The sequence below is a fragment of the Xenopus laevis genome, chromosome 3S (assembly GCF_017654675.1).
Source record: "Xenopus laevis strain J_2021 chromosome 3S, Xenopus_laevis_v10.1, whole genome shotgun sequence".
Classification (NCBI taxonomy): domain Eukaryota; kingdom Metazoa; phylum Chordata; class Amphibia; order Anura; family Pipidae; genus Xenopus; species Xenopus laevis.
The window spans coordinates 53,124,404-53,151,704 of record NC_054376.1 but is presented as its reverse complement, the minus strand read 5'-3'; the positions used below and the strand labels follow the sequence as shown (position 1 = coordinate 53,151,704).

Here is a 27,301-nt window from a genome sequence, read left to right as displayed (position 1 = left end):
GACGTTTTCTTTTGTCGATTGTCTATTTTTGAAAGTTTGTGGCAAATCTTTTTCGCTCATCACTACATCTGACTCTATGGAAAAATGTGGAATTTAACTAGGAAATGTTTTTAGATCAATGTGAATCTGGCACTTTATGTTGTTAATTTACTGGTCTGTTTCTTAGGTGCAGTAACACTTATTGGAAAAAGATTATATAAAAAAAACATAAACAGCTCTGTTATATAAGGGGCTAAGGTGTCAGTTTCCATCTAAGTGTCTATAAAAAGTTTGATTTTATACTATTTTTATTTTCAAATTCCCTAAAAAGCATAACCTGAGGGTTCTACTGTATTTCCAGCAGTTCAATAAACATTTAAGGTCACATGTATGTCCTCAAGTGCAGTGAGCAAAGTACAATTTCAAGCACAATTAGCATGTTTCCCCCCACAATGCAGTGTTTTCCCCAGAATTCCAGCATCATTGTGGTTGCATCTGATTTCCAAAATGAACGCAACTGCTTGAGCTCTTCATCACAATTGAGCTCTTATTCTGTATTACTGGAATGGAAAATGTTAAACATGACACATAAACAGACCCAAAAGAAGAGTGTACAGCATTATTTGAAAATATGATTGTAAATAAAGACTCTTCATATGCAAACATTAGTTACTTACCACAGTTTCTTTGCTGCAGTATGAGCTGAAGTCTTTGGATACAATTACTGCATACTGAAGGAGCACTTTGTTGATAGTCTATATAAAGGAAGAGAAAGAATTTTACTATAAAATTCACTCTGCATTACATGGCCATTTATAGCCCTATGTGCTGGCAGAAAACCCAGTTTTGGGCAAATACTGATTAATAGACACATTTAATGGGTATGATGTGTTTTTGCAAAAGAGGGGGCAGGATGCAAAGTACCAAAACAAAATAAATAAATGATAACATTAGTGTTTTGTTGATTTTGTTGTTGCTGAGTTGGTGAGCTTTGCCCTTATAGTGTGGGATATGTCAATGTATTTTTGTTTGGATTCCTCAAGCAGGAAACATGTAATAACTAATTAGCAATGTACGTGGTACACACAGTGCTGTTGAACATGTAATTGTTTTATTCCATATCCCTTGCTTATAAGACAATTGTATTGTAAGGTGTTGTTTAACTTCCTGATACTATCTAAATAAATGATGATGATGGGCCAGTGGATGATACATTATAGAGACCCTAATTTCCTTTGTATTTATATATAAGTGGACACAAATTGAATTCAAATTATTTAGGCATGTTGCAAGCGTGTATATTAAAAACTCTTAAGGATTTAGAATGATATATGCCACATTCTTTTATCATCTAGTCTCCTTGCCTTATGGTAAATCCACTCTTCAACAAATCTTTTCAAACCTGCATCTCATAAATTACACTCCCCTGCTTTCAGTGTGATAATGAGCAACTCATTGAATGTAGAGGTGTTTGCATCCCAAAAGCTTGTTGTGCTTGAAGTTTTAAGATAGCCTTTTAAGCTTGCTTGCTTAATCAAGATTATACTTGGCTGACCTCATAAAAACACCCTGCAGGGAAGCATTCATTATAATGAATCATTGTAGCTTTATTTTAAAAGTTGGTTTATATTATAGGGACTAGTTATTGAAATCTAAACTTTATATCTGACAACAATGTGTAATAGTAAGTTTATATTGGAAAAAATGAACAATTTTAATTTTAATTATGAAGAGATTGTTATATCTGTAGTTAAATATGGTAATACGGGTATGGGACCTGTTTACCCAGAATGCTCTGGACCTGGGGGTTTCTGTACTATGGGTCTTTCTGTAATTTGTATCGACATACCTTAAGTCTACTAAAAAATCATTTCAATTTTAAATCCAGAAGAATTGTCTTGCCTTCAATAAGGATTAATCAGTTATATTTTAGTTGGGATCAAGTACAAAGTACTGTTTTATTATTACAGAGAAGAAGAAAATCATTTTTAAAAATGTGAATTAATTGATTAAAATATATATATGGGAGTTGTCCTTCCCATAATTCAGAACTATCTGGATAGTGGGTTTCTGGATATTCCAGTATTCCTTTAAAGCAGTGATCTCCAGCCTCCAACCCTTAGGTGTTGCTACCAGTGGCCTCAGTGGTGCTTAATTTTGAATTCTTGGCTTGGAGGCAACTTTAGGCTTTATAAAAACCAGGTGTCAAGCCTCCTGTAGGCTGCCAATCCAAATAGGGGCTACCAAATATTTGCATTGCACCCCAACTCTTTTTACATCTGTATATTGCTCACGGGTAAAAAGTTTGGGGACTCCTGATTTAATGGTACACTATAATGTTTATCACCCCATGTGTTGATTTAAATGGGAACTGTTGAGAATGATAAATACATTAACATTGGCAAACAAACTGGTAAAGTAAGCAAGACTAGATCCAATACATTAAAGGGCCATTTCAGCTTTCCACCTTGACAAAGACAGATTCATTAATGCCTTCAATTCTTTTGCTGCCTCAGGGGCTTCTGCTGCATTAGAGGTTTTAAAAATGTAACAGTCTAAATTAAAAGATTTAATTACATCTTATTAAGAACCTGTAAAAGGAAAAAACATTTACAAATGAATCTCTGAAATATAAGTACTACAAATAATTAGCCTTTTTATTTATAGCTGCCTAATTGTAAGCCAAATTGTGTCAAATGTTTTGACTTCTCACATGTTAAAAGGTTGCAGCAATTAGTGGATTTAACAATTCAAACAGTTTACTAATATTTGAAATCCTTGTATAATAATCTATAAAATGATGCTACTTTCTGCAAAATATATTTATTTAAAAAACTTCAAAGAAGGTAACTACTGTCACCCTTTTAGAGTTCCCAGCACATCAATAGTGAAGCTCAGTACCTGCTCAGAAAGCAACAAATCCTGGATGTTTTCAGAGTAGTGGCAACTAATCATCTTTGTTCAGACTAATGAATCTTTCCAATTGCACTGAAACTTCATGAAGAATTGTTTTATGAGCATGTGTCCACCCAGGCAATCAGTTGTCTGCCTGCAAAGTCGCCCAAGCTGTATCACCCCCACCCACCACCCAGAGCGCCAAAAAGGTTAATGTGTTTCTAGCCTTAAAGTCAGTGAAAGTCATTTGTGGAAAACTGCTAATCTTTATCCTTGAGCGGGATCAGCATTAACAGGTATGGGAACTTTGTTATGAGCCAAAAGGGCTTGACAAAAAATTGTTCAAACCAGGGGATTTGAACAAAACAAACATCTTGCAATTTTAAAGTAATCTCTAAGATAATATTTGTACAAATGCTTTCCATTGCAATGTTTTAAATAAAACTGAACTGTTTTGTGTTCCATTCCTTAAAACAAAAATATTGGATAATTATTTTCTAAAATTATGCAAAACGATAACTATACATATAATATATAAACAATATATATATATATATATATATATATATATATATATATATATATATATATATATATATATATATATATATAACAATAAGCATCAGTGCTCAGATTATGACATGTTAAAAATGTTTCAGAAAAATAACACTGCCTTGAAGACAGATGTCTTGCTAGGAATGGCCAAAAGGCAGTATGTCACAGTCATGAAACCAAGTACAGCAAATGGCTGTAAGAAAGCAGAGATATGTATGTTAAAGTCACAGTGAATCATCTACTGACTTTTTATTCATATCAGGATGTGAGCAATTAGTCTTTGGGGTTTTATTTGTTTTTTTTTAATGCTGACCTATTTGAAATAAAGTATGTGCTTTCAAAGAGAGAATAGTTTGCTCAATAAAATGATATTTAGGGGCATATTTATCAAGGGTCGAATTTCGAAGTGATAAATACTTCGGAATTCGACCCTCGAATTGAAATACTTTGAATATCGAAGTCGAGGTATTTTTCACCGAATTTGGCCATCGTGCGATCGAAGTAAAATTGTTCGATTGATTAAATCGTTCGAATCCAACGATTCAAACGATTTTAGTGTACGATCGAACGATTTTACTTAGATGTGTAAAGACTTAGAAAAATGGTCTAGAAGGTCCCCACAGGCTAACATACTGTAGAACTTCGGCAGGTTTAATTTGGCGAAGTATTGAAGTCTAAGTTTTTTAAAGAGACAGTACTTTGATTATCGAATGATCGAATATTTGAACGATTTTGCTTCAAATCGAATTAGAAGTCGAAGTCGTAGTAGCCTATTTCCAAGCATGGGATATACAGTAGATGTCAGAAGTTCTGAAGAATTCCATTTTATACCACAGAGCTTATCTGTTATCTGTGTATCCTGTGCCTTTTCTCCTTTTTGATCTTTAAATAAACCCAGAGGCTGGTTTGGTTTCAATAAGGATTTATTATATCTCAGTTGGGATCATGTACAAGGTTCTGTTTTATTATTAAAGAGAAAAAGGAAATCATTTTTAAAAATTTGGATAAAATGGAGTCAATGGGAAATGGCCTTTCCATAATTTAAAGCTTTCTGGATAATGGGATAACGGATCACATATCTGTACAATGAAATATATTAAATATATGAGTCAATGCATTGTCAGGTGATCTCCAAGGAAATTACAGTTTATAGATGACATAGTACTTTTTTAGTTAAGTTTCATAGCAGTGAAGCAAGACTTTTAAGATATTTTTCTACAGAAGAGAATTTTACAGTCAAATCAGTAATTACGTAATAAACCATATATATATTTGGAACAGTAAATCTGGAGCATTGCTTCATCTATAACATACCTTGATATAAATTATTCAAATGCATCTGAGCTCTCAGTGTCAGACTCATTTAATAGCCTAGGGCCTTGTAGTAAATATTCGAAAAGTGATACATTCCAGAAAATAATGCTGCAGTAATTCCATTTATAGTGCTTAATAAGGAAGAACATCTATTCAGTTTTAATCCCAAAACATAAATATTCCCTTTCTATTATCATTTCATTGTATTTGTCCAATTTAAATATTTATAGGTGAAGTGTTATCTATTTCTACCCTTCTACAGAAGGGTTTCTAAGTCTGTGTGAATTTTCTGCCTTACCCAGCATAGTAATTTCGTGTTCCGTGGTTCCATAATCTTTATATCCTCTCTTATCCCTTCTGTAACATGTGAAAATCCTCTCAAAAGAGAATGGACTGGTAAACATGGTCTAACTAAAGTGAAGTGTTGACCTAGTGCAGGGACTAGTAGGTTGGTCGGAAAACAGGCTAGAGGGGACTGTGCTGAGAAAGTGGAGATATATGATATATCAAATATATATTACACATATTCCAAATACATTACCTTTTACTAAGCACAGTTTTTTCTGTAATAATAATAAAACAGTACCTTTTACTTGTTCCTAGCTAAAATGAAAATTAATGCTTATTGGAAGCAAAAAATCCTATTGGGTTTTATATTTAAATAAAGAAGTGTAAAAGCACTAAGAGGTGCTGAGGTAATTAAATCCATTATAAGTATTCTGTCATGGTGTTCAGTTGAATCCCCATATGTACAAGCAATATTTTTTTATTACAAGCGTTATACTTAATGCACATACTACTACAAAAGTACCAAAATACAGGATTTGGTCAGGATTCAGTGTTTTTTTTTTAGCAAGATTTGACTGCAGCCAAGTGCCTAATTAAAACTGAATCCTAAAAATCACATGAACAAGGGCATTGTTATTTTTTTCTGCGTGCAGTTTTTTTTCCCATATGCAGATTAGGGTTTAGCATTTGTCCATTTTTGGCTGAAGTGGCTTGGATCATCCCTATTAAAAACTATATTTTTCAAATGCTTATGCAGAAAGGAAAAGTACATGGGAGGCCAGTTTATTATTATCTAAGTCTATGAAAAAACACAGTTGTGGAAAGAAATTACAACATTAGTGTATATATAAGAAGAAGCTTGAACAGGAAAATCGTGATTGCCCTTTGTTGCAAAAAAAAAAAAAATCACCTTGTTCTATTTATTTTCAATAACCTGTAAAATCTCAGATGTTTTAATAAACTTGAAAAAGTTTTATCAAAATCTTGAGACATCCACTGACTTTAAAAGAAATGCATAAAAAAAGTATCTTGAAATCTGCATTTTTTTTAAATGCAGAAAAATCTTAATTTGAACAACACTCTTGTTGTTGTGGGTTACTAGACCAATGGCTCCAATTTTGCAGTTACTAATAGAAAAAATTAATCTTCAGAGAATTGGAATAATGTGATTGAGTATACAGGTATGGGACCTGTTATCCAGAATGCTTGGGACCTGGGGCTTTCTGGATAATGGATCTTTAAGCAAAATGGATCTTAAGGATACCTTAGTCTACTAGAAAATCATGTAAACATTGAACAAACCCAATAGGCTGGTTCTGCTTCCAATAAGGTTAATTATATCTTAGTTTTGATCAAGTACAGGCTACTGTTTTATTATTACAGAGAAAAAGCAAATACATTTTTAAAATTTGGATTATTTAGATAAAATGGAGTAAATGGGAGACAGCCATTCCATAATTTGGAGCTTTCCGGATAACGGGTTTCCAGATAACGGATCCCATACCTGTACCATATATACTCGAGTATAAGCCGAGTTTTTCAGCACCCAAAATGTGCTGAAAAAGTCTACCTCGGCTTATACTCGAGTCAGCTACAAAGTTGCTGCTTACTCACTGATCTGAAGCACGCAGTGACTCCTCCGTGATGCCCATACTTCTCCCCCCTCGTGGCTTGATCAATCTTCCTTAGCCCTCAGTCCCTCCCCTCTCAGCTCCCGTCACTCAGTCCTCCCTCTGTGCAATTATCTGTGCTGCTAATGCTTGTACACAAGATAATATGCCATGTAATTAGCCATGTCATAAAATTTATTTCTCACCCCTAGGCTTATACTAGAGTCAATAAATGTTCCCAGTTTTCTTAGGAAAATTAGGTACATCGGCTTATACTCGGATCGGCTTATACTCGAGTATATATACGGTACATGTTTTTGACATTTTTGCATGTTTGTTGTAGGGAAGAAAATAGTTGCTTGAAAATGAAAATGGCCTTATTCTATTTATTTCCAATAACCTGTAAAATCTTCCATGTTTTGATAAACTTGAAAAAGTTTTCTCAAAATCTTGAGCCATCCACTGACTTTAAAAGAAACTCAGCAGTATTTAGTTGCAATGTTTTTATCTATGTTTTGCCTTTTTTCACCCTTAAATAACTCACCATTTTTTTTTTAAATGTGATCTTGAATTTGAATAAAATTCTGGCTGTTGTGGATTACTAGACCAACTGCACCAATTTTGCAGTTAATAATTAGAAAAAAATAATCTTCGCAGAAGTGGAATAATATGATTGAGAATACTGTAAGGATCAGCCCGGGACTCGAACCTTTATTTCCCAGATTCTGGACATTGTGTGTTCTTTTGAGCCACTGGGGGCTCTTTGAGGCTGATCCTTACCCTTGTGTGTCTTGTGTTTCATGTACCTGTCAGTTTCTAGTGTGTTCCTCCCCATTCTCCACCCACCTCGTTTACCCTCATGTGTTTCCCATTCCCAATTACCGTCCCTTTATTAACCCCGCCCTGAGCCTTGCTCAGGGCTGAGTCATTAATTGTAATCGTATCCTGTATCTGGTCGCTGTATCTTGTTCCAGTGATTCCTTACCTGTATCCCAAGCTCCTGGATTCCAAGCTCCTGTGTTGCCTTGTTCCAGCATTGTTTCCTTATCCTCACCTTCCTGGTAATTACCTTATTTTGAACTGTTCCTGTGTTATTTGCAAGCTCCAAGTAAACCTGCTTTATTTTCACCATGTCTGCCTCCCTTACCATCTATGGGTACACCCCTGGGCTTCCACCATATCCTCTCCCAATGGAATGGCTATCCACTATCACAGCGGTTCCACGCTGTAACCCTTACAGAATGACTCAGCCAAACAAGAAGCCCTTGGGAAAGCCCTCCATGCTTTCTTGTCCCAATGTGGAACTACAACTCCCTTGGGGTGGGGAGAATGAGGCAAAAGTCAGCTCCCATTTCTGTGATGATGTCTATCAGGATTTTCTCTCTGACGATGACTGGGAGGATTCAGTCTTCGATGTGGGCTGGGAAGATTCAGATTCGAGCGAAGATGAGCTACAAACTGCTATCTGGCCTGTGTCTGGTCGTCCACCTCCAGTTTCTTGGCCTTTGAAATCCCCACCGCTGTCTGCTCCTGTTTCCAGGGCCAGCTATGCCTCTGCAGTCTGCTCCTGTTCCAGGGCCAGCTATGCCTCTGCAGTCTGCTCCTGTTCCAGGGCCAGCTATGCCTCTGCAGTCTGCTCCTGTTCCAGGGCCAGCTATGCCTCTGCAGTCTGCTCCTGTTCCAGGGCCAGCTATGCCTCTGCAGTCTGCTCCTGTTCCAGGGCCAGCTATGCCTCTGCAGTCTGCTCCTGTTCCAGGGCCAGCTATGCCTCTGCAGTCTGCTCCTGTTCCAGGGCCAGCTATGCCTCTGCAGTCTGCTCCTGTTCCAGGGCCAGCTATGCCTCTGCAGTCTGCTCCTGTTCCAGGGCCAGCTATGCCTCTGCAGTCTGCTCCTGTTCCAGGGCCAGCTATGCCTCTGCAGTCTGCTCCTGTTCCAGGGCCAGCTATGCCTCTGCAGTCTGCTCCTGTTCCAGGGCCAGCTATGCCTCTGCAGTCTGCTCCTGTTCCAGGGCCAGCTATGCCTCTGCAGTCTGCTCCTGTTCCAGCGCCAGCCATCCCTCCGCAGTCTATTCCTGGGCCCTCTACCCCACAGCGGTCTGCTTCAGTTCCCGGTCCTGCTACCCCTCTGCAACAGCTACCTCCAGTCCTGGCCCAGCTTCTGCCTTGTCCTGTGCCCCCAGAAGAGGGGCTTCTGCCTTGTCCTGTGCCCCCAGAAGTGGGGCTTCTGCCTTGTCCTGTGCCCCCAGAAGTGGGGCTTCTGCCTGATCCTGTGCCCCCAGAAGTGGGGCTTCTGCCTTGTCCTGTGCCCCCAGAAGAGGGGCTTCTGCCTTGTCCTGTGCCCCCAGAAGAGGGGTTTCTGTCATGTTCTGTGCCTCCCAAAATGGGGCTTCTGCCGTGCCTAGTACCCCCAAGAGAGGAGGCTTCGCAGCAGCATCGGCTACCCAAGTGTCCAGCTGGACCTTCCCGACGACTGGCTCCCAACTGGCTGTCTGCTGTGCCGGCTTCCCAGCCTGTCCTGTCTGCTGTGCCGGCTTCCCAGCCTGTCCTGTCTGCTGTGCCGGCTTCCCAGCCTGTCCTGTCTGCTGTGCCGGCTTCCCAGCCTGTCCTGTCTGCTGTGCCGGCTTCCCAGCCTGTCCTGTCTGCTGTGCCGGCTTCCCAGCCTGTCCTGTCTGCTGTGCCGGCTTCCCAGCCTGTCCTGTCTGCTGTGCCGGCTTCCCAGCCTGTCCTGTCTGCTGTGCCGGCTTCTCAGCAGCTGCCTCCAGTGCCGGTCCCCCAGCAGCTGCCTTTTGTTCCAGTGCTGGCTCCCCGAAAGCTGCCTCCTGTTCCAGTGTTGGTCCTCCAGCAGCTGCCTCCTGCTCCAGTGCCGGCTCCCCGAAAGCAGTCTCTTGCTCCAGTGCCGGTCCCCCAGCAGCTGCCTCTTGTTCCAGTGCTGGCTCCCCGAAAGCTGCCTCTTGTTCCAGTGCCGGTCCTCCAGCAGCTGCCTCCTGTTCCAGTGTTGGTCCTCCAGCAGCTGCCTCCTGCTCCAGTGCCGGCTCCCCGAAAGCAGTCTCTTGCTCCAGTGCCGGTCCCCCAGCAGCTGCCTCTTGTTCCAATGCCAGACCCCCAGCAGCTGCCTCCTGTGCCGGCTCTCCGAAAGCTGCCTGCTCCTGTGCCGGCTCCCCGAAAGCTGCCTCTTGTTCCAGTGCCAGTCCTCCAGCAGCTGCCTCCTGTTCCAGTGTTGGTCCTCCAGCAGCTGCCTCCTGCTCCAGTGCCGGCTCCCCGAAAGCAGCCTCCTGCTCCAGTGCCGGCTCCCCGAAAGCAGTCTCTTGCTCCAGTGCCGGTCCCCCAGCAGCTGCCTCTTGTTCCAATGCCAGACCCCCAGCAGCTGCCTCCTGTGCCGGCTCTCCGAAAGCTGCCTGCTCCTGTGCCGGCTCCCCGAAAGCTGCCTCTTGTTCCAGTGCCGGTCCTCCAGCAGCTGCCTCCTGTTCCAGTGTTAGTCTTCCAGCAGCTGCCTCCTGCTCCAGTGCCGGCTCCCCGAAAGCAGTCTCTTGCTCCAGTGCCGGTCCCCCAGCAGCTGCCTCTTGTTCCAATGCCAGACCCCCAGCAGCTGCCTCCTGTGCCGGCTCTCCGAAAGCTGCCTGCTCCTGTGCCGGCTCCCCGAAAGCTGTCTCTTGCTCCAGTGCCGGTCCCCCAGCAGCTGCCTCTTGTTCCAATGCCAGGTCCCCAGGAGCTGCCTCCTGTGCCGGCTCTCCGAAAGCTGCCTGTTCCTGTGCCGGCTCCCTGAAAGCTGTCTCTGTCAATTTCCATGTCTCCCATTACGTTTTCAGCTCCAGTTCCTACAGTCCAGTCTGCAACTCCTGTGCCAGCGGTCCTGTCTGCAGCTCCTGTGTCTGCAGCTCCTGTGCCAGCGGTCTCGCCTGCAGCTCCTGTGCCAGCGGTCCCGCCTGCAGCTCCTGTGCCAGCGGTCCCGCCTGCAGCTCCTGTGCCAGCGGTCCCGCCTGCAGCTCCTGTGCCAGCGGTCCCGCCTGCAGCTCCTGTGCCAGTGGTCCCGCCTGCAGCTCCTGTGCCAGTGGTCCCGCCTGCAGCTCCTGTGCCAGTGGTCCCGCCTGCAGCTCCTGTGCCAGTGGTCCCGCCTGCAGCTCCTGTGCCAGTGGTCCCGCCTGCAGCTCCTGTGCCAGTGGTCCCGCCTGCAGCTCCTGTGCCAGTGGTCCCGCCTGCAGCTCCTGTGCCAGCAGCCTTGCCAGCAGCCTTGCCGCTTCCAGCCTCTGTGCCAACAGCCTTGCTGGGTTCAGCCTGTGAGGACCTGTGTACCATGGCCTCTGGGCCCACGGACAAATCTACTTCTAGACCTGCCATTCCTGCTGCAAGATCTGATAGTTCTGGTGCTCCAGAGTCTACCAGTCTTGTTGCTATTCGTGGTGGTCTTCCTGTTGTCCTGGGCAATCCGCCACCTGTAATGGGTGCCTCTGCTGGTCCGCCACCTGTAATGGGTGCCTCTGCTGGTCCGCCGCCTGTAATGGGTGCCTTGGCTGGTTCTTCTGCTATGCAGGCTGACTCTGGCCATCCATCTGATCTGGCTCCTGACTCTGGCGACTTCTCTGATCTGGCTTCCGATCCTGGCGGCTCTCCAGCCTTTGACCCTGGCGGCTCTCCAGCCTTTGACCCTGGCAAACTTTTGTCCCCATCTCCAGTCATTGGACTAAAAAGGATGGGGGTCTTTCGTTGGGTCGCCCGGAGGTCGACCCTTAAGGAGGGGGTACTGTAAGGATCAGCCCGGGACTCGAACCTTTATTTCCCAGATTCTGGACATTGTGTGTTCTTTTGAGCCACTGGGGGCTCTTTGAGGCTGATCCTTACCCTTGTGTGTCTTGTGTTTCATGTACCTGTCAGTTTCTAGTGTGTTCCTCCCCATTCTCCACCCACCTCGTTTACCCCCATGTGTTTCCCATTCCCAATTACCGTCCCTTTATTAACCCCGCCCTGAGCCTTGCTCAGGGCTGAGTCATTAATTGTAATCGTATCCTGTATCTGGTCGCTGTATCTTGTTCCAGTGATTCCTTACCTGTATCCCAAGCTCCTGGATTCCAAGCTCCTGTGTTGCCTTGTTCCAGCATTGTTTCCTTATCCTCACCTTCCTGGTAATTACCTTATTTTGAACTGTTCCTGTGTTATTTGCAAGCTCCAAGTAAACCTGCTTTATTTTCACCATGTCTGCCTCCCTTACCATCTATGGGTACACCCCTGGGCTTCCGCCATATCCTCTCCCAATGGAATGGCTATCCACTATCACAGCGGTTCCATGCTGTAACCCTTACAAATACATGTTTAATGAGACAGGAGTAAACAAATTGCACTGATGGGTCCAACATTTATATGAAGAGAGCAAGGACACTACGGAAGAACCCTACAGTTTTGTTTATCATATACATTTCCAAAAGTTACCCTTTTACTCTTCTGCCTTTACAGTATATTAAACTACTCCACAAAACAACACAATAGACTTTATAATGGGAAGACTTTTTTAACACACCTTTATATGCAATTAGAGTTTTAAAAAAAGTCAGCATTTTTTCTTATCGTGGAAAAAAGACACCTTTTTAATAAATCAGCACCTATATGTATGCAATATTTGTCACATATTGTCGATACCGATTATAGGTATTTTAAATGACTTACATTTGCAAATCTCTTCATGAAATGAGACAGAGCTTCTGGATTTGGGCATTCCAGTTTCTTAATAATCTCAAAACTTTGATTCAATTGTGTGAAGACATCAACAACAGAACAGGAGAAAAGTACGTGTTCAGATGTTGCCTGGAACTATGGGCACAAATATGGAAAATAATAAGCTTTAAGACTTGATTTATATATTTCCAAATGAATACTTAAGCAACAGAAAGTTCAATCATATTGAGCTGAATATTAAAGAATCTTACCAAACTGGAAAAAATATTTAAGTAAATATTGCCATTTTTCATCTTTTACCTTGGGCCCCCATTTAATGATATTCTCTGTGCTGCCTCAGAGATCACCTGACCAGAAATACTGCAGCTCTAACTGTAACAGGAAGAAGTGTGGAAGAAAAAGACAGAACTTAGTCTGTTAATTGGCTCATGTAACATGTATGTGGGCCCCTGGGGGGGGGGGGGTCATAAAATGGCAATTTTCTATTTAGGATTTCCCAATGGCATATACTACAAAAATGTTTTGATTATTATGAAAATTGCTTATTTACATGAATCAGTGTTGACATACATTGTTCAGGGGTATAGTTTTCATATAGTTTGTTTATAGGGGTATAGTTTTTACTAACAAGAGAAAATATTCAAAAAAGTCAAACCATTCCATCAAAAAAAAGTATTTTGTTACACAATTATTAAAGTTAATTGCTATTCGATAAATGTATCTGTACAGTTTACTGAACTGTAAAATATTAGCCACTTAAGAATTTCACATTTTAAAAAGATCAAACGTCTGAGAATCTGTCTTGATTTCCTTTTCTCTTTGATTAATCTGCCCTATAGTATCCATTTTATTAAAAAAATTATTAAAGATATAAAAACTAAAGGCTGCTATATATATATATAGGATGTGTAGGTAAGAAACAACTGGACAGTAATGAATGAACATCTTTACTCATTGTGTAATAATGTCTTCAGTTTACACATTTTTTCTCCCCTTATGTTCCTTCTCTTGGGAAGCCTAAAGTGTATTACAATACAATACACTTGGTGGGAGGAGGGTTGTGTTTAAATGTTTTCACGCTTTACACTGGGATTACACTTAAGAAAGGGCCATGCCCGAAACATGTCATGTGATTTGTAGTCAATAATAAAATGTTTTAGCAGTCTGCTTCTATGAGTGCTCGCCTCTAACTACTATTTTGTGTATTACAATATAGCAAAACACAAACTTACCCCGTCTTTTTTATCTCTTCCTAGAGCTCCATGGAGAAATTCCATTGATACATCTTCATTTTCATCTAGCCATTGTATAACAAATGGTTCAAACCACCTATATAATAAATATGTAAAAATTAAGAATTCACTCAGTTTATACAATATCTACATATTGTCAGAGGGCAGTCAGATGATAAATCCACAAAGCAGAATACTAACCTAAATAAAATACTTATAATAATGGTTAAAATATATTGATTCACACAGATTATCTACACCAACTTTTTTTTTTTTGATCCTCTCCTATTTTCAATTTGTTATCATTCTACAATTCTATTATCATTGATGCTTACGTACTGTATTTTCTCAACTCATTTTCAACTCATTCTGCCACCATGCAAATGTGACTTTGATCCCTTTATCGTGTTTTTAGTGGGTTGGTTCATTGGTGCTCTTACATTACCTTTATTGCAGAGAGATTTCTCTGCAGGTCTTCCCTATACAAATAGGGCTTGCCAGGAGATTTGAAGGGATGAGAAAGAAGAGGGAGAGGAATGGCAGGCTGAGCTGCATCTAGCAGCGAATCCTGCATGGGGAGGTCAGCAGCCAATAGGGGACCAGATCTGGAGGAGCCAATCGCATCGCTAGGTGATCATGGATCGGCTGGATCGAGTATAAATGGCAGCTGAATTTATGTATATGTGTATATATATATATATATATATATATATATTTGTAAACAATAAATACATTTATGGAGTGTCTCAATGACTTAAGCTCAAGTGGAGAAATACAGTAAATCAAGCTCTGGGACCTAGTTGTTAAAGGCAGAGCTTAAGAGGATAAATTTCCACTGCTGAGATGGTAGCAAAGGTGGGCCTGATTTATTGCTTATGAATTTGGTTATAGAGGTTTAAGTTTGTGAATTTTTGCTTAGCAGCATTGTTACTATTGCTAAACTGGTTGTAATAGTCGCTGCAACTGTTTTCTCTAATAAAGTCTTATTGTATGTGTTCTTTTATTGGGGCATTTAGTGAGCAAAACAAAGTGCTGCCTACCTTCCCCATGGGTCACAGAGACGAACAGTATAAAGAATAAAAGAAGGCTTTAGTGGTGTGGAGAAGATAATCCCCAGCAACATAGGTTAGTAATTGGTAGACTAGATCCTACATCTATTGACTCCAAAGATACTGTCATGGTTTATTAGTAGAGCAGTCTGAAGTAATTGTGATGAGATCAAGACTCCAATGTCTGTAGCAGTTAAATAAACCATTATACAAATAACAAAACTATTAAACCAAACGACTGGCACCCAGATTATTATTGTATGTTTGACCCCTAAATCCAACATAACAGTGACTGAAGGAGAGATCCTATGTATTCTGTACTCTGCTAGTCAGGTAAGGGAAAAGAAGAGTTATGTATGTATGTATGTATGTATATTTTTATTTGTAAAGCGCTCCTTGAGGGCAAAGCACTGTACAGCAAAACAATAAATTAGAAGTAACAAAGGGTCATTAGAATAAAAAGTAACAATAAGTGCATTATTAGAATACAATTCACATAAATATAAAATATAATTACAATGCAGATTAAGTGCTCAGTGTCAAGGAAACAAAAGGCTAGAGGACCCTACCCCACAGGGCTTACAGTCTAAACTGTTACATAATATTACTAATTGCAGAACAAGTTGCGTTTTTGACAGCCATGCACTGCGCAACTGGATTAGTCACAAATCAGCTCTGTAGCGTTATGCATTAATATTTCATTTTGAATCAGCTATCCAGTCTGAATATACAGTAATAATGTAGGGGCAGATTTATGAAGGGTCGAATTTCGAAGTGAAAAAAACTTTGAAATTCGACCATCGAATAGGGTAATCCAACATTCGAAGTCGAAGGCTTTTTAAGATAGTACGATCGTACTTCGAATCATACGATCGTACAATTTTACAAAAAAATCCTTTGACTTCTCAAAACTACTGGCTATAGGTTCTAGGAGGTCCCCATATACAAACATAGCAATTCGGCAGGTTTAAGGTGGCGAAGTGTTGAAGTCAAAGTTTTTTAAAGAGACAGTACTTTTATTTTCGAATGGTCTAATATTCAAAGTATTTTCAATTCGAGTCGAATTTGGCCTATTCAATGGTCAAAGTACCTAAAAATTACTTCGAAATTCATAGTTTTTTAATTCGAAAATTCACTTCGACCTTTGATAAATCTGCCCCGTAATGTAAAGTAATTTATCAAGACAGACACATATCTGCTCCTCTGCTGCATTAATTTAGCACCTATACCTTGTAGAAGGAAGATCATGCCAGTCAAGTCTTATTCTAAATGTAGTTTCATGTCTTTAGAAATTATGTTTGAAACAAGTTTACCAGCTCAGCCTTTACCTGGACCAATTCGTAAGCATTACTGTTGTGCATTTAGATTGAAATTTGATTGATTTATTTTTCAATAAATTAATCAAATCTTTTAACGTTTATAAACATAGTCTGACCTTTAATTTGGGCGTTATCTGCTTGACATATAAAATAATCCAATTAATATAACTGCAAATTCAGATCAGTTTTGCTCTATGATGTGCATTTTCTAGTTAAAGGAGAAGGTAAGGCTAAAGTTAAGTAAGATTTATCAGAAATGTCTTTATAAATACACCAGTAAACCCTCAATCTAATGCTGCTCTGGGTCCTCTGTCAAAAGAAACACTGCATGTCTTTCCTGCTATTGTGTACACATGGGCTTCTGTATCAGACTTCCTCTTTTCAGCACAAACCTCCAGGGCTAGGGCGTGAGCATGCTCAGTTTACTCCTCTTTCCCTCTCCCCTCCCTGCTGTAATCTGAGCCCAGAGCTATGAGTGAGCAGGGAGAGACTCAGGCAGGAAATTGTCACACCGAGCTAATATGGCAGTTGTTATTCTAAACAAACAGTGAGAGCTTCTAGAGCTGTTTACTCAGGTATGGTAAAGCATTCTGCAGAATAAATATAGTTGTATAGCTTGCACTATTGTGGCTAATGTATTGGAAATGAACTGCTTAGGTAGCTTTCCTTCTCCTTTAAATGATGCATCTTGTCAAGTTTGCATAATCTGTGTTATAACTATGCTTTCTACATTTTATACTATTAGTACTCTTCCCTCAATATGCCACTTATTTGGAGTCTTATGTGGTCCCTTTGTTTCTTATTTTCCACTGTGGCAGAACAGAAATGAAAATCTATAATTGGACTATAGTAAATGTTTCACAAAATAACAAATTATTTACGTATTGTCAAAAGCAGTTCTGCCATATACAGTAATGTGTCATAACAATTGAGAGAAAGACTTACAGAGAATATTCAGGGACTGTATTATTGAATGAAGCAAGGTCTTTAACATATTCATTATAAAACCATTTTACTTTGAAGTGCAAATTCATGTAATCTGTGCTCTTGCATAGCCGGTGCTTTTCATGTTCTGTAATAAAGAGATTTAAACAGTCTATTGTTAGTTTAGGTTAACTGTGCACTCTATCAATTACGCTACTTAATAGAAACATTCGGCAAAGAAAAAAAACAAGGTTTTCAAATTTATAAAGGGATGTCTTTAAGAAGTACTGTACCATATCACAAAGTATAGTAGGGTATCATTATAATAAACCAAATTGAAAAAGAAAGCTACTTGCTTTATATATTCAATGATAACAGAGTATCAGTGTGTTCTGTTAACACCATTATGACCACAATTTTCTTCTCACCTCTCAGCCAATAAACAATATAATGGCCCTGACTGTTAATAAACTCCTTTTGACTCAGGATTATTAAGGAAAAATTAGAAATTTCTTTTGCTGGATTAAGGCAAATTAACACTTATTTGTGGCCTATTAAATGCCTTTAAGAAAAAGTTATTTTGTCAAATACCATCCTTTGTTGTCAGCAAGTGAAAACTCTTGTTCTTAATATAGATATTATAAAATGCTTTTAGTACTTTCAAACAAGCAAATGGTGAAAAGCTTAAAGCAATAAAAGAAATATAGTATTTCAGCTTTTTGTTACATTATCGGAAATAGTAAGGGTTAATTAGCTGTATGTATTCAAGGAATTGGTGCCACATGCTTTGGCATTCTTACAGTTGTTGCTCATCGTTGGGTTTTGCATATGTTAGATTTTTACAACGATTACGTGTGGCAAACAGCTTGATACTAGCAATGTTTAGACTCTTCATTCTAAATATAGGGAATGTGATGTTAAACGTGTTAATTAAACACACTGTCACCATTTTCTGTAAAGATAAAATGATGATTGTGTCAATGACGAAAAACTCACCAATTAGAATGTCTCTCTTGCGCTTGTTGAATATAAGGATGCTAAATAATCAATGAATGCCCCAGAAAATGCACACGCAAGGGGACTTTGCCAATCTCTTAAAATGAGCAACTAGGTAAATCATATTTGATTTCAATCAAGGACAATAGAGATTAAATGCATTACACAAGGCTAAAACCTGTGGCATGGACATAGACAAACGGCATTTGAAAAAAAGTGGAAGTTTTCAATATACTTTAATGGCTATATTATAATGTTAGAATTCGGTTTAAGAACAAAAACAAAGCATAATCTGTGTAAAGCAGTGGAATACTACGTGGGTGTGGATATAGAGTCCATAACACGCTACTACTATTTTATAGACAGCTAAATGAATTACAGTACATTTAGGTTAATATGGATCTTAGGGAAATCTTGAGGGTTGGGAAACAAATGACAGGTACAGGGTTGAGACTAGACCTCTCTCAGTCCCCTACTTGACCCAACAATTTAGACTGTAAGCTCTACAGGTCAGTTGCCTCCTTCCTACTGTGTCTCTTACTACATGGCACTTCAGGTCTATGTTCTTATATGAGCTCTGTGTATATTTATTGTATTTATTATGTGACTTGTTCTTCCTGTGTGTACTTTTATATATTGTTCTTTTATTTATATTTTATGGCTTTGGCTCCTTAACATTACGCTACAAATAAAGTTATACATACATACATACATACATACATACATGCAACCGTATGTTTTCCCCAATAAAGCTCCCACACACTTTGATTGAAAAGAGGGACACAGTTATTGATTCATTAACAATGTATAACTTCAGGAGCTTTTAACAAAACCATTTGCATAACAAGGATTTACTGTACATTAACCACCTTACTTGTCTGCAAGAGGACTGACCCTGCTCCCAGATGCCAGGTTCCTGCCTCCTTTCTCCTCAAGTCTACACTGAAGCTGCCTAACTGATCCCAGGCCAACCAAGATGCTCCCACGCCTTGTTAAATACCCAATTTTACTGCCCCTTGGGGCTAAGTATAAAGTTAAAATTATTTTTTAATCTATATCCACAGTAGTGCAAATTAAAATACATATTTCATGTGTAGTATCACTTTAAAACAGTTTGTATATTGGTAGGTGATGATTTAATGCACATATCAGAGAGCATATTTCATAATGACAGCTGCAGGTGTAAAAGCTGTTGTATATAAGGATTCTCAAGTATTAAAAAAGAGAAATACAGCTCTCATTAAAGTATTCAGTTTAATTGTATCGATGAATCAAAGACATCATCATTAATGCATGTGTTGAATTTCCTTTGATATTTGATTTGAGTAAGTGGATCTGCCATTCTCCATAGAATGCAACAACAGTGCCCAGAATAGTTTTAAATGACATGCTAAACCATGCTAAAAGGCAGCTTAAACCTGTATTAATGTTCTGTTCTCACTGTAAATGAGTTTCTTGTAGTAAAAAGTATCTTATTACCATACATTCAATGGCACATACAGTAAGATAGAATAGTGACAATGGACTGCCCATGAGGGTCTGTCATATTAGGTTAAGGTTCTGTAATCTTGTATTGTCTGTAAAAACAAAAGTAAAATCACTGGGAATAAATATGTTTTACAGCTTTTTTGCTGAAATTATAAATACTCAGTCTGACCATGTTTTCAATTAAAGAAACCCATTTCATTACTGAAGCTGCACCTGAAACACCTAACCTACGTCTGTGCTCAATAATTCCATTGAAATAATCCAATTCTTTAATTGATCAACCATTTTCATTTAGAGGTATGGGACCTGTTTTCCAGAATGCCAGGGATGAAGGATCTTCCAGATAAGAGGTCTTTCTGTAACTTGGATTGCTATACCTTAAATAAAAATCCAACCCTTAACTAAAAAAAAACCCTACCCTACGTAGTCCCCCCTCCCTTCTCCTCCCCAGCCTAGCTGCCCCCCCCCTCGGTGCAGATTCAGGGATCTCAGTTCATGGCAGCCATCTTCTGGCTCTTCGCGTCTTCTTCTGGCCCTTCTGCAATTTCCGTCCATTTCGTTGCATGCACAGTTGCTTTGTCTGCCTCAGTCTCAGATTACTGAAGACCCGGAATATGGCTGCCGTGAACTGTGATCCCTGAAACTGCACTGAGGGGTAAGTAAAAAGTTAGGAGCATTTCCCGGGGGGGGGGGGCAGCTAGGCTAAAAAACAATTAACCGTTAACAAAACCCAGCGTTTTGCCCCCAATAAGGATTAATTATATCTAAGTTTTGATCAAGTATAATGTACTGTTTTATTATTACAGAGAAAAGGGAAATCATTTTAGAAATTTGTAATTAATTCATGAAAATGCCCTCTATGGGAGATGGGCTTTCCGTAATTCAAAGCTTTCTGGATAAAGGGCTTCCAGGTAATGGATCCTATTAGAAGTCAACCTCAACAAAACCACCGCTTACATATTCTGACTTTCAATCTAAACAGTGCTTAATATTACTTGTTGCCTTTCTTGCTTCAAGTTTTCCAAATGTGTTTTTGTTCCTACTTTATTTTAGTTATCAAGACAATTATCAGCTGCTTTTAAACCAATATAATACATTTATAACAATATTTCCACCTGCTGGTCATTTTAGTTGACTGTCTACAGTTGGGTAAATATTTAATACTGAGAAAAGAAACCAATGTTAATGTTTTTCTTGGGATATTGAATTAAAAGAGTTATCTAATGTTTCTCTGTTCATTTTTAAACAGAGCAACACAACTTTTTTTCCTGACTGTAGAAGTCAGCCAGCAGGTGGCACTGTTACAAATATAATATTTTAGCAGTTTAAAAACATCTGATATCTTGAAAAAGAAAAAAAAAACTAAATGCAAAGTTCTTAAGCAAGTGCTCTGAGCAAATTTTGATCTTATTTGTTTTGAGGGCTTACATTTCCTTTCACACGGTTTAACCAGCACTTTCAGAGTCTGTTAAATGTTCCCATCAGAAGCCCCTGCCCTAGTCCCTTATTCACAAAACTCACACTAGGGTCAGTGTCATCAGAAGCCAATGAACCTGTTTGTATGTTTTTTCAAGTGGGAACAAAAATTCTGTAAAATAACCTAAAATAACCTCTTCTTTTACAAAATAAAAATATTTCATTTGTATCTTGTGAATTCTGTATACAAATTTACTGAATGTGTGTTTGGGACTTGTATTAGGCAATACAAGTCTCAAGAAAACCACACACTGAAGTACAACGTACTTTCAGGTTAAATGTGCTTCTTAATTTTTTATGAATATTTTGCTTTAATGTTCTGGGTCAATGTCAATCCATAACCGATTGAAGTAGAAGATTGAATCAGAATTTGATGAGGTATGATGTTTTAATATATCTAGATATTCAGCTTCAGCACTGGGGATATTGATCCTGATGAATATGGGCAGGCCACACTTATATCTAACTTTATTACCACCAATCTAATCTTTGGCATAATTAAATGATAGTGTAATCATATTTAACGCATTTAGTTAACAGCTACATATGTCATGATTTAGGGTATAAATATAATATGCAACAACGTTTGATTGTTGCCAAAATATTTTAAGCCATACAGCTACTGCAGTTAAAATATAAACAGTTCACCACCGATGTCTCATTTGCTGTTTTTTAGGGGGTAAGGGCACAGTGCAAAGTGTAATGAACTTTTTAAACAGGTGTCTGCAGTCCCCCCGTGAATATAGCACTGCCTGCCTGAAACCAGAAGGGCTGTATTTATAAGGCGCAGATGGGGGGGGGGGGGTTCACATGGTGTCCAGATTTTCAGGCAAATGTGTTAATTCACAGAAAACAATATTTTAGTTTAGAGATGCTTGTGTCACTTCAAAGAACGGGAAAAAAATGGGCACTGTCTACAGGATGTAAAAAAGTTTATTTTTACAGTGAAAATTCTAGTATGCCCATGTTATATATTTTAAAGTTCTGGATTTCTCTTAAATCTAACCCTGTGCCATGTGTTTATTTTCGACACGTGGCGTGGCAAGATCAGAGCAATTTCCAGAACCCACCAGCACACCCTGGCCTCTCCAGCATAAGTTGGCCCGGTGCACAGTCAGAAGGGATCGGCAAACCCAATTGTAGTCAGCGTAATAAAAGAAAAACTGGCACTCAGAGCTCAATGCATGCGGGCAAAGCCCTGCGTGTTTATTACAATGTTATAAACATTGTAATAAACACGCAGGGCTTTGCCCGCATGCATTGAGCTCTGAATGCCAGTTTTTCTTTTATTACGGTGGCAAGATCAGAGACCTGAGGCATGAAAAGGGTAAATCAAATATATTTTTACCTTTATTTTTAGATTAATGCTGAGATGGACTGGGGTGAATCTATAGAACTGCAAGGAAGGCACCTGTATCACAATAGCTTAGGATCACCACCTCTGTAGGAAGAGTGTCCATCTTTTCATGTGAGAGACAGGAATGTTATCAACACAATGGTATGCAAACATACAAAAATAGCTATTGATTTTTGGACTCTTTTTTGCCGCATTCATATATAATGTCACAGAATCCAATCATCGTCTGCTGAAACTGTACCTGCAAATTCAGTACCTTTGTTTTTTATTAGCTGCTGAAAAATGCAATAAAAACGCCTTATATAATTATTTGTGAATGACAAAACTAGGACTCATGGTAGCACAGTGAACAAAATTACCCTTTTTGAAATGAAACCATAATTTGCAATTTTGGTGGACTCTACATATTTTCTATATCCTGTCAGGTTTAATCAAGACTTGCTATTGATTTCTACAAGGGAGTTACTTTTCTCTTTCTCTTTATCCATGGAAACTGTAATGTATTTAACTGTTTGTTCTTATCTCCACATCTCATATACAGTATATTCTCATCTCCATCATCTCAAAATATACTGCCAATGACATCCAACATTATTCCTTCCAAAGCATTTTTCTGAGTGTTTCCTTAAACTCTACTCCAACACAACCCAAGTAACTCTTACACATCCCCACATAGACTGACTCTAGCCCATCATACATTTATTATTTTTGTACAAGTATGGGACCTGTTATTCAGTCTGCTCGGGACCTGGAGTTTTCCTGATAGCGTATCTTTCTGAAAATGATACCTTAAGTCTACTAGAAAATCATATACACATTAAATAATGAGGATTACATACGTATTAATTATATCTTAGCTAGAATCAAGGTACTGTTTTATTATTACAAACCCATAACTGTAATATTTTTAAATGTTAAGTAGCATATTTAGCTTTTTGCCATTCACCAATTGGAGCCACCCCATAACCGACTGCATATAGGGTAGAAGAATTGGAGGTCAAATGTATGGTCACCACGCCCACATATAGTTAAATGGGGTGTATAGGAATATCAACTGTGCTTTTTGCCATTCCCCAATTGGAACTGACTGCTATAATCCTAATATCACAATTCTGATAGCTGATAGGATTTTAATGTTTTACCAACTCATAAGCTAAAAAAAAGCTAATTGTAGCAATAATAGCAATAATTTAAAAAAAAAATCTCACTCAGTGTTTACATTCTTTAGGGAGAATCAGCGAGTCTGAAGCTGTTTGATGGCATTAGGAATGGCTATTTTACCCATATACAGTCTATATTATTTGCTCAAGGCTGTTAAAAATGCTTTACAATATCATTTTGCAAGCCAAATAGCTATATTTTTTCTTTCACTAGGGAAGTCAAAATATATATTCTTGCTCATAAAAGGGCATATATGAATATAATGTATATCAGCAGGGTTGGACTGGACTGCCAGGGCCCCGTGAAGAAACCCGATGGGCCAGAGGCTCTTTGCATGCACAAATCGTGGGGTTCCCATGACAACCTCAACTTCCTCCTGAGAACTTCCTGCACTTACGATAAGAACAATGAGGGGCAAATTCACTAAGATGCGAAGTTGCGCCAGGCGCAACTTCGCCGCACTTCGCCGCACTTCGCCAGGCGTAGTTTCGCCAGGGCCACGCAAATTGACTAAAATCCGAAGTTGCGCACAGGGGTAGCATAAGGTTGCGAAGTTGCGCTAGCGTTGATTGGCTATATAAAGCGAAGTTACGCTAGCGAAGGCTAATTTGGATACGGCGCGAAATTCAAGTCATATTTACAGCAGTATGGTGGAATTTACTCATGCCTGGGGTCTAGGCAACAGAAAATAAGTGTGTGAGTGGGGAGAGAGGGGTTTGTTGCAAAATAGACTAACCAAAGATGGGGAGAGGAAGGCTGAAATGGAATATGAAAAGAATACAGATGGAAATAGAATCGGGGAATGGGAGGAGGGGAAAATAGTAAAAAGCAATATGAATCATGACATAAGGAAAGAAGAGACCAGAAAAAAACAAAAGGGGGCAAGAGGTGCAATATAAAAAAGTGCCAAGGAGGTACTGGTAAACAGAAAAGGAACAAAGGAACAGAGATTAAACAGGTAGAGGGGTTGTACAGAAAGGGAGAGAAAATCAAAGTAGAGAGCACAAGCAAGTGGAGGAGAGAGGACCAGAGGGTGGTAATGTGGGGAAACACTGGAAGAGGTGAGAGAGGTAAATATGGAAGTACAAGGGCAGAAATACTGGAAGAAGAAAAGTGCAAATGGATAGCCGGGGGAAGACAAACTAATAAAAGAAGCTTGGGACAACAAAAAAACAATGTGAGTAAAGTGCATTTTATTTGCAGCTATACTGTTTTTGGTTGTGGGCCTCTGCTGCAGTTTGTGTTGTGCCTGCAAATGCTCTGTATTTATCCTAGTTTGTTTTCTGGGGGATTGATACATAATGCTTTCATGGTTTTTATTCTACCAAATGTTCTGAGTGTATTATAAATTAAATTGGTAATGCATTTACCTTGTTTCATTGTCCTGAGTGTATATAAATTGTCAGGGGTGCCAGAACCCACTGCCTCTCAATATTCTTAAAGTGCAAGTGTCACTGCCTCTCCCTGTGGATAATGTGTTTGTTGTCCCTGAATCCAGTGCCTTTGACTAAATAATGTGCTGTAAATGTTATGTTTCAATTTATATTGTGAGGACACTATCCAATTGTGTTCACTGTATAATATAATTTTGGATCACATTCAATATCTTGAAGTTAACTTTTATTATGTTATAGAATGACCAATTTTTAGCAACTTTTCAAATGGTCTGATTTTTTTTATATTGTATAGTTTTCAAATTATTTGCCTTCTTCTGACTCAAACCACTGCCTGGTTGCTAGGGTAATTTAGACTCTAGAAACCAGATCAGTGCTGAAATTCCAAACTGGAGAGTTGAACAAGTTATTTTCATTTAAGTTTATTTTTTTTAAATAAAAATGTTGACCTTGATATTTATTTGTGTGCGCTATTTTGTACTGGGTGGGCCCATGAAATGAGGTTTCCTGGTGGGCACCAGGCATCCCAGTCCGACAATCAGATATACTGTAATGCCATGTTAACTTGCAATTCACAAGCTGAAGCTCAAAATGCAATGCTCTTAGCCAAAGACCATGTAAAAGGCAGCCTAACTAATTTTACAAGGTGATATAGGAAAATACGAATTGGTTTCAGCAGGTTTGCTTGCTAGTATAATTGCTCTCTTCTGAACTGGCAGAGCAAACACTTTGAGCAATATAACCAATAGAATTACAGTTCAGCTTGCACATTCTGTGCACATGGACAAAGTGCACTATTATCTTGATAGTAATCCTACTGGTTCATTGATTGCAAAGACTTGACCTGTGTTTACACACCTTTATAGGACTCATTGAGCTGAGACTTTGTGTAAAACAACCGTTTCCTCTTATTCTGCTTCTAGTGAAATAAATGCTGTAAGTCATTGATTTCACCATGAACTTTTTCCACTTGGCAAATCAAATAGGTGATTATTAATCAGGGAAAGTGCAATTTTATGTGAGGAACTTTAAAATGTCCTGTCTAAAGACTAATTATACCGCTGTCTGTAATGCCCTTTTTAAATGGACATTCTGTAATTTAAGAAGTGAAACGTGTCTATATCCTTGTGTTTACTGGATTGCCCAATGAAGCTCTTAAAGAAACAGGAAATCATTATCATTAGCAATATGATTGTTCAAGATATCTGAGGCAGACTGCATTTTTAGATTCACTGAGGTTTCATATTTCATAAAATGTGAACTAAACACCTCTTGCTGTGACCAACAAGCAAATGAAAGCAATTTTTATATTATGACCATTTAAAAATTTAATAATATGCCCTCTGTTGTAAAATATAAGGCTATTATAAGTAACTAAGGTGTTCCATGACTATATAAAGGCATAATGCAGAAGGAAAGTTTTAATGAGACAAGTGCCAGAAATTACATTACTAAGCACCATTCATAAGAACATAATTTACAGGATATTCTTGTCTCGTGTATTATCGGTGAATTAAAAAAATAGGGGACAATGCTATAATGTCTCAAAGTTGGCGCACGCACGCACGCACGCACACACACACACACTCTGAATCTTCAAGGGGGCCCAGCATATACACAAGTAGAAACCTCCTTCCCTTTTCTACCCACACTTTTGCTCCTTTGCCACCCACTTGATTTTTTGCGGCATTCAAATATAAGAGAATATACGAGGTCGGAGAAACTCCCATATAACAGATGCAGCAGGACCCTGCAACTGTGGGGTCTGCTGTTTGGTATTTGCGCCACTGCAGCAGGAATAAAAGTGAAAATGGAGGAAAGAAATGCAGAGCTGGCAACCTCCCTCGTAATTCTTAAGGAGTTAGCCGATTTTGTCTCTCTCTTCCCCCTGGTCTCCCGTTATCCTACTGCTGTCTCTCTTTAAAATCTGGCTGGGAATATGGAGTAAGGTTGCCACCTTTTCAGATAGGGGAGAACGGGCAGGGAGTGGAGCTGATGACATTGGGTGCAGGCATAATGGCATAACTGGAATATTTCTTGGCCTTTACTCTCTGTAACACTTTCTGTATAATGCTGCATGTGTGTTTCATGCAACAGTATGGATTACAGTATAGATAAAGGGTAAAAATGTGTGTCCTGTTTTATGGCCATTTCTGTATACTTCCTTGGACCCCTTAGGGCAATGTGCACCATTGTTTTGGTTTCCAGCTTGTTTCTGAGTTTATTTTATACATTTATAATAAATATTGCTGAATTTAAATTTTCTATTGGCAAAAGAGAAAAGTTTTTTGCCATTAGCTTCTTTCAGGACATGCATTAACCACCATGCAGTATCCTTTTCAGATAGGTTGCCACCTTTTTAGCACATCTTTACCGGCCAGGGCAGGAGGGGGTCCGCAAGGGGGAGGCGGATCATGGAATCGTTAGGGGATTTATTAAAGGGATACTGTCGTGGGAAAAATTTTTTTTTACAAAATGTATCAGTTAATAGTGCTACTTCAGCAGAATCTGCCATTGAAATCCGTTTTTCAAAAGAGCAAACAGATTTTTTTATATTTAATTTTTAAATTTGCTGTGGGGCTAGACATTTTGACATTTTCC

The 27,301-nt window shown here is 39.2% G+C and overlaps 1 protein-coding gene across 3 annotated transcripts in view; it reads right to left on the bottom strand.

Annotated features, from left to right (window-relative positions):
- The window catches only part of LOC108712323 (protein unc-13 homolog C-like), a 253,359-nt gene that overhangs the window by 58,873 nt on the left and 167,185 nt on the right, over positions 1 to 27,301 (bottom strand). For all 3 annotated transcript variants that reach the window (XM_041588308.1, XM_041588310.1, XM_041588309.1), the window contains exons 20-23: positions 16,850 to 16,976; positions 13,537 to 13,633; positions 12,296 to 12,439; positions 657 to 734 (exon numbers count right to left, since the gene is read on the bottom strand). In XM_041588308.1, coding sequence (XP_041444242.1) covers positions 657 to 734; positions 12,296 to 12,439; positions 13,537 to 13,633; positions 16,850 to 16,976 — 446 coding nt within the window. The remainder of the gene's footprint in view (positions 1 to 656; positions 735 to 12,295; positions 12,440 to 13,536; positions 13,634 to 16,849; positions 16,977 to 27,301) is intronic.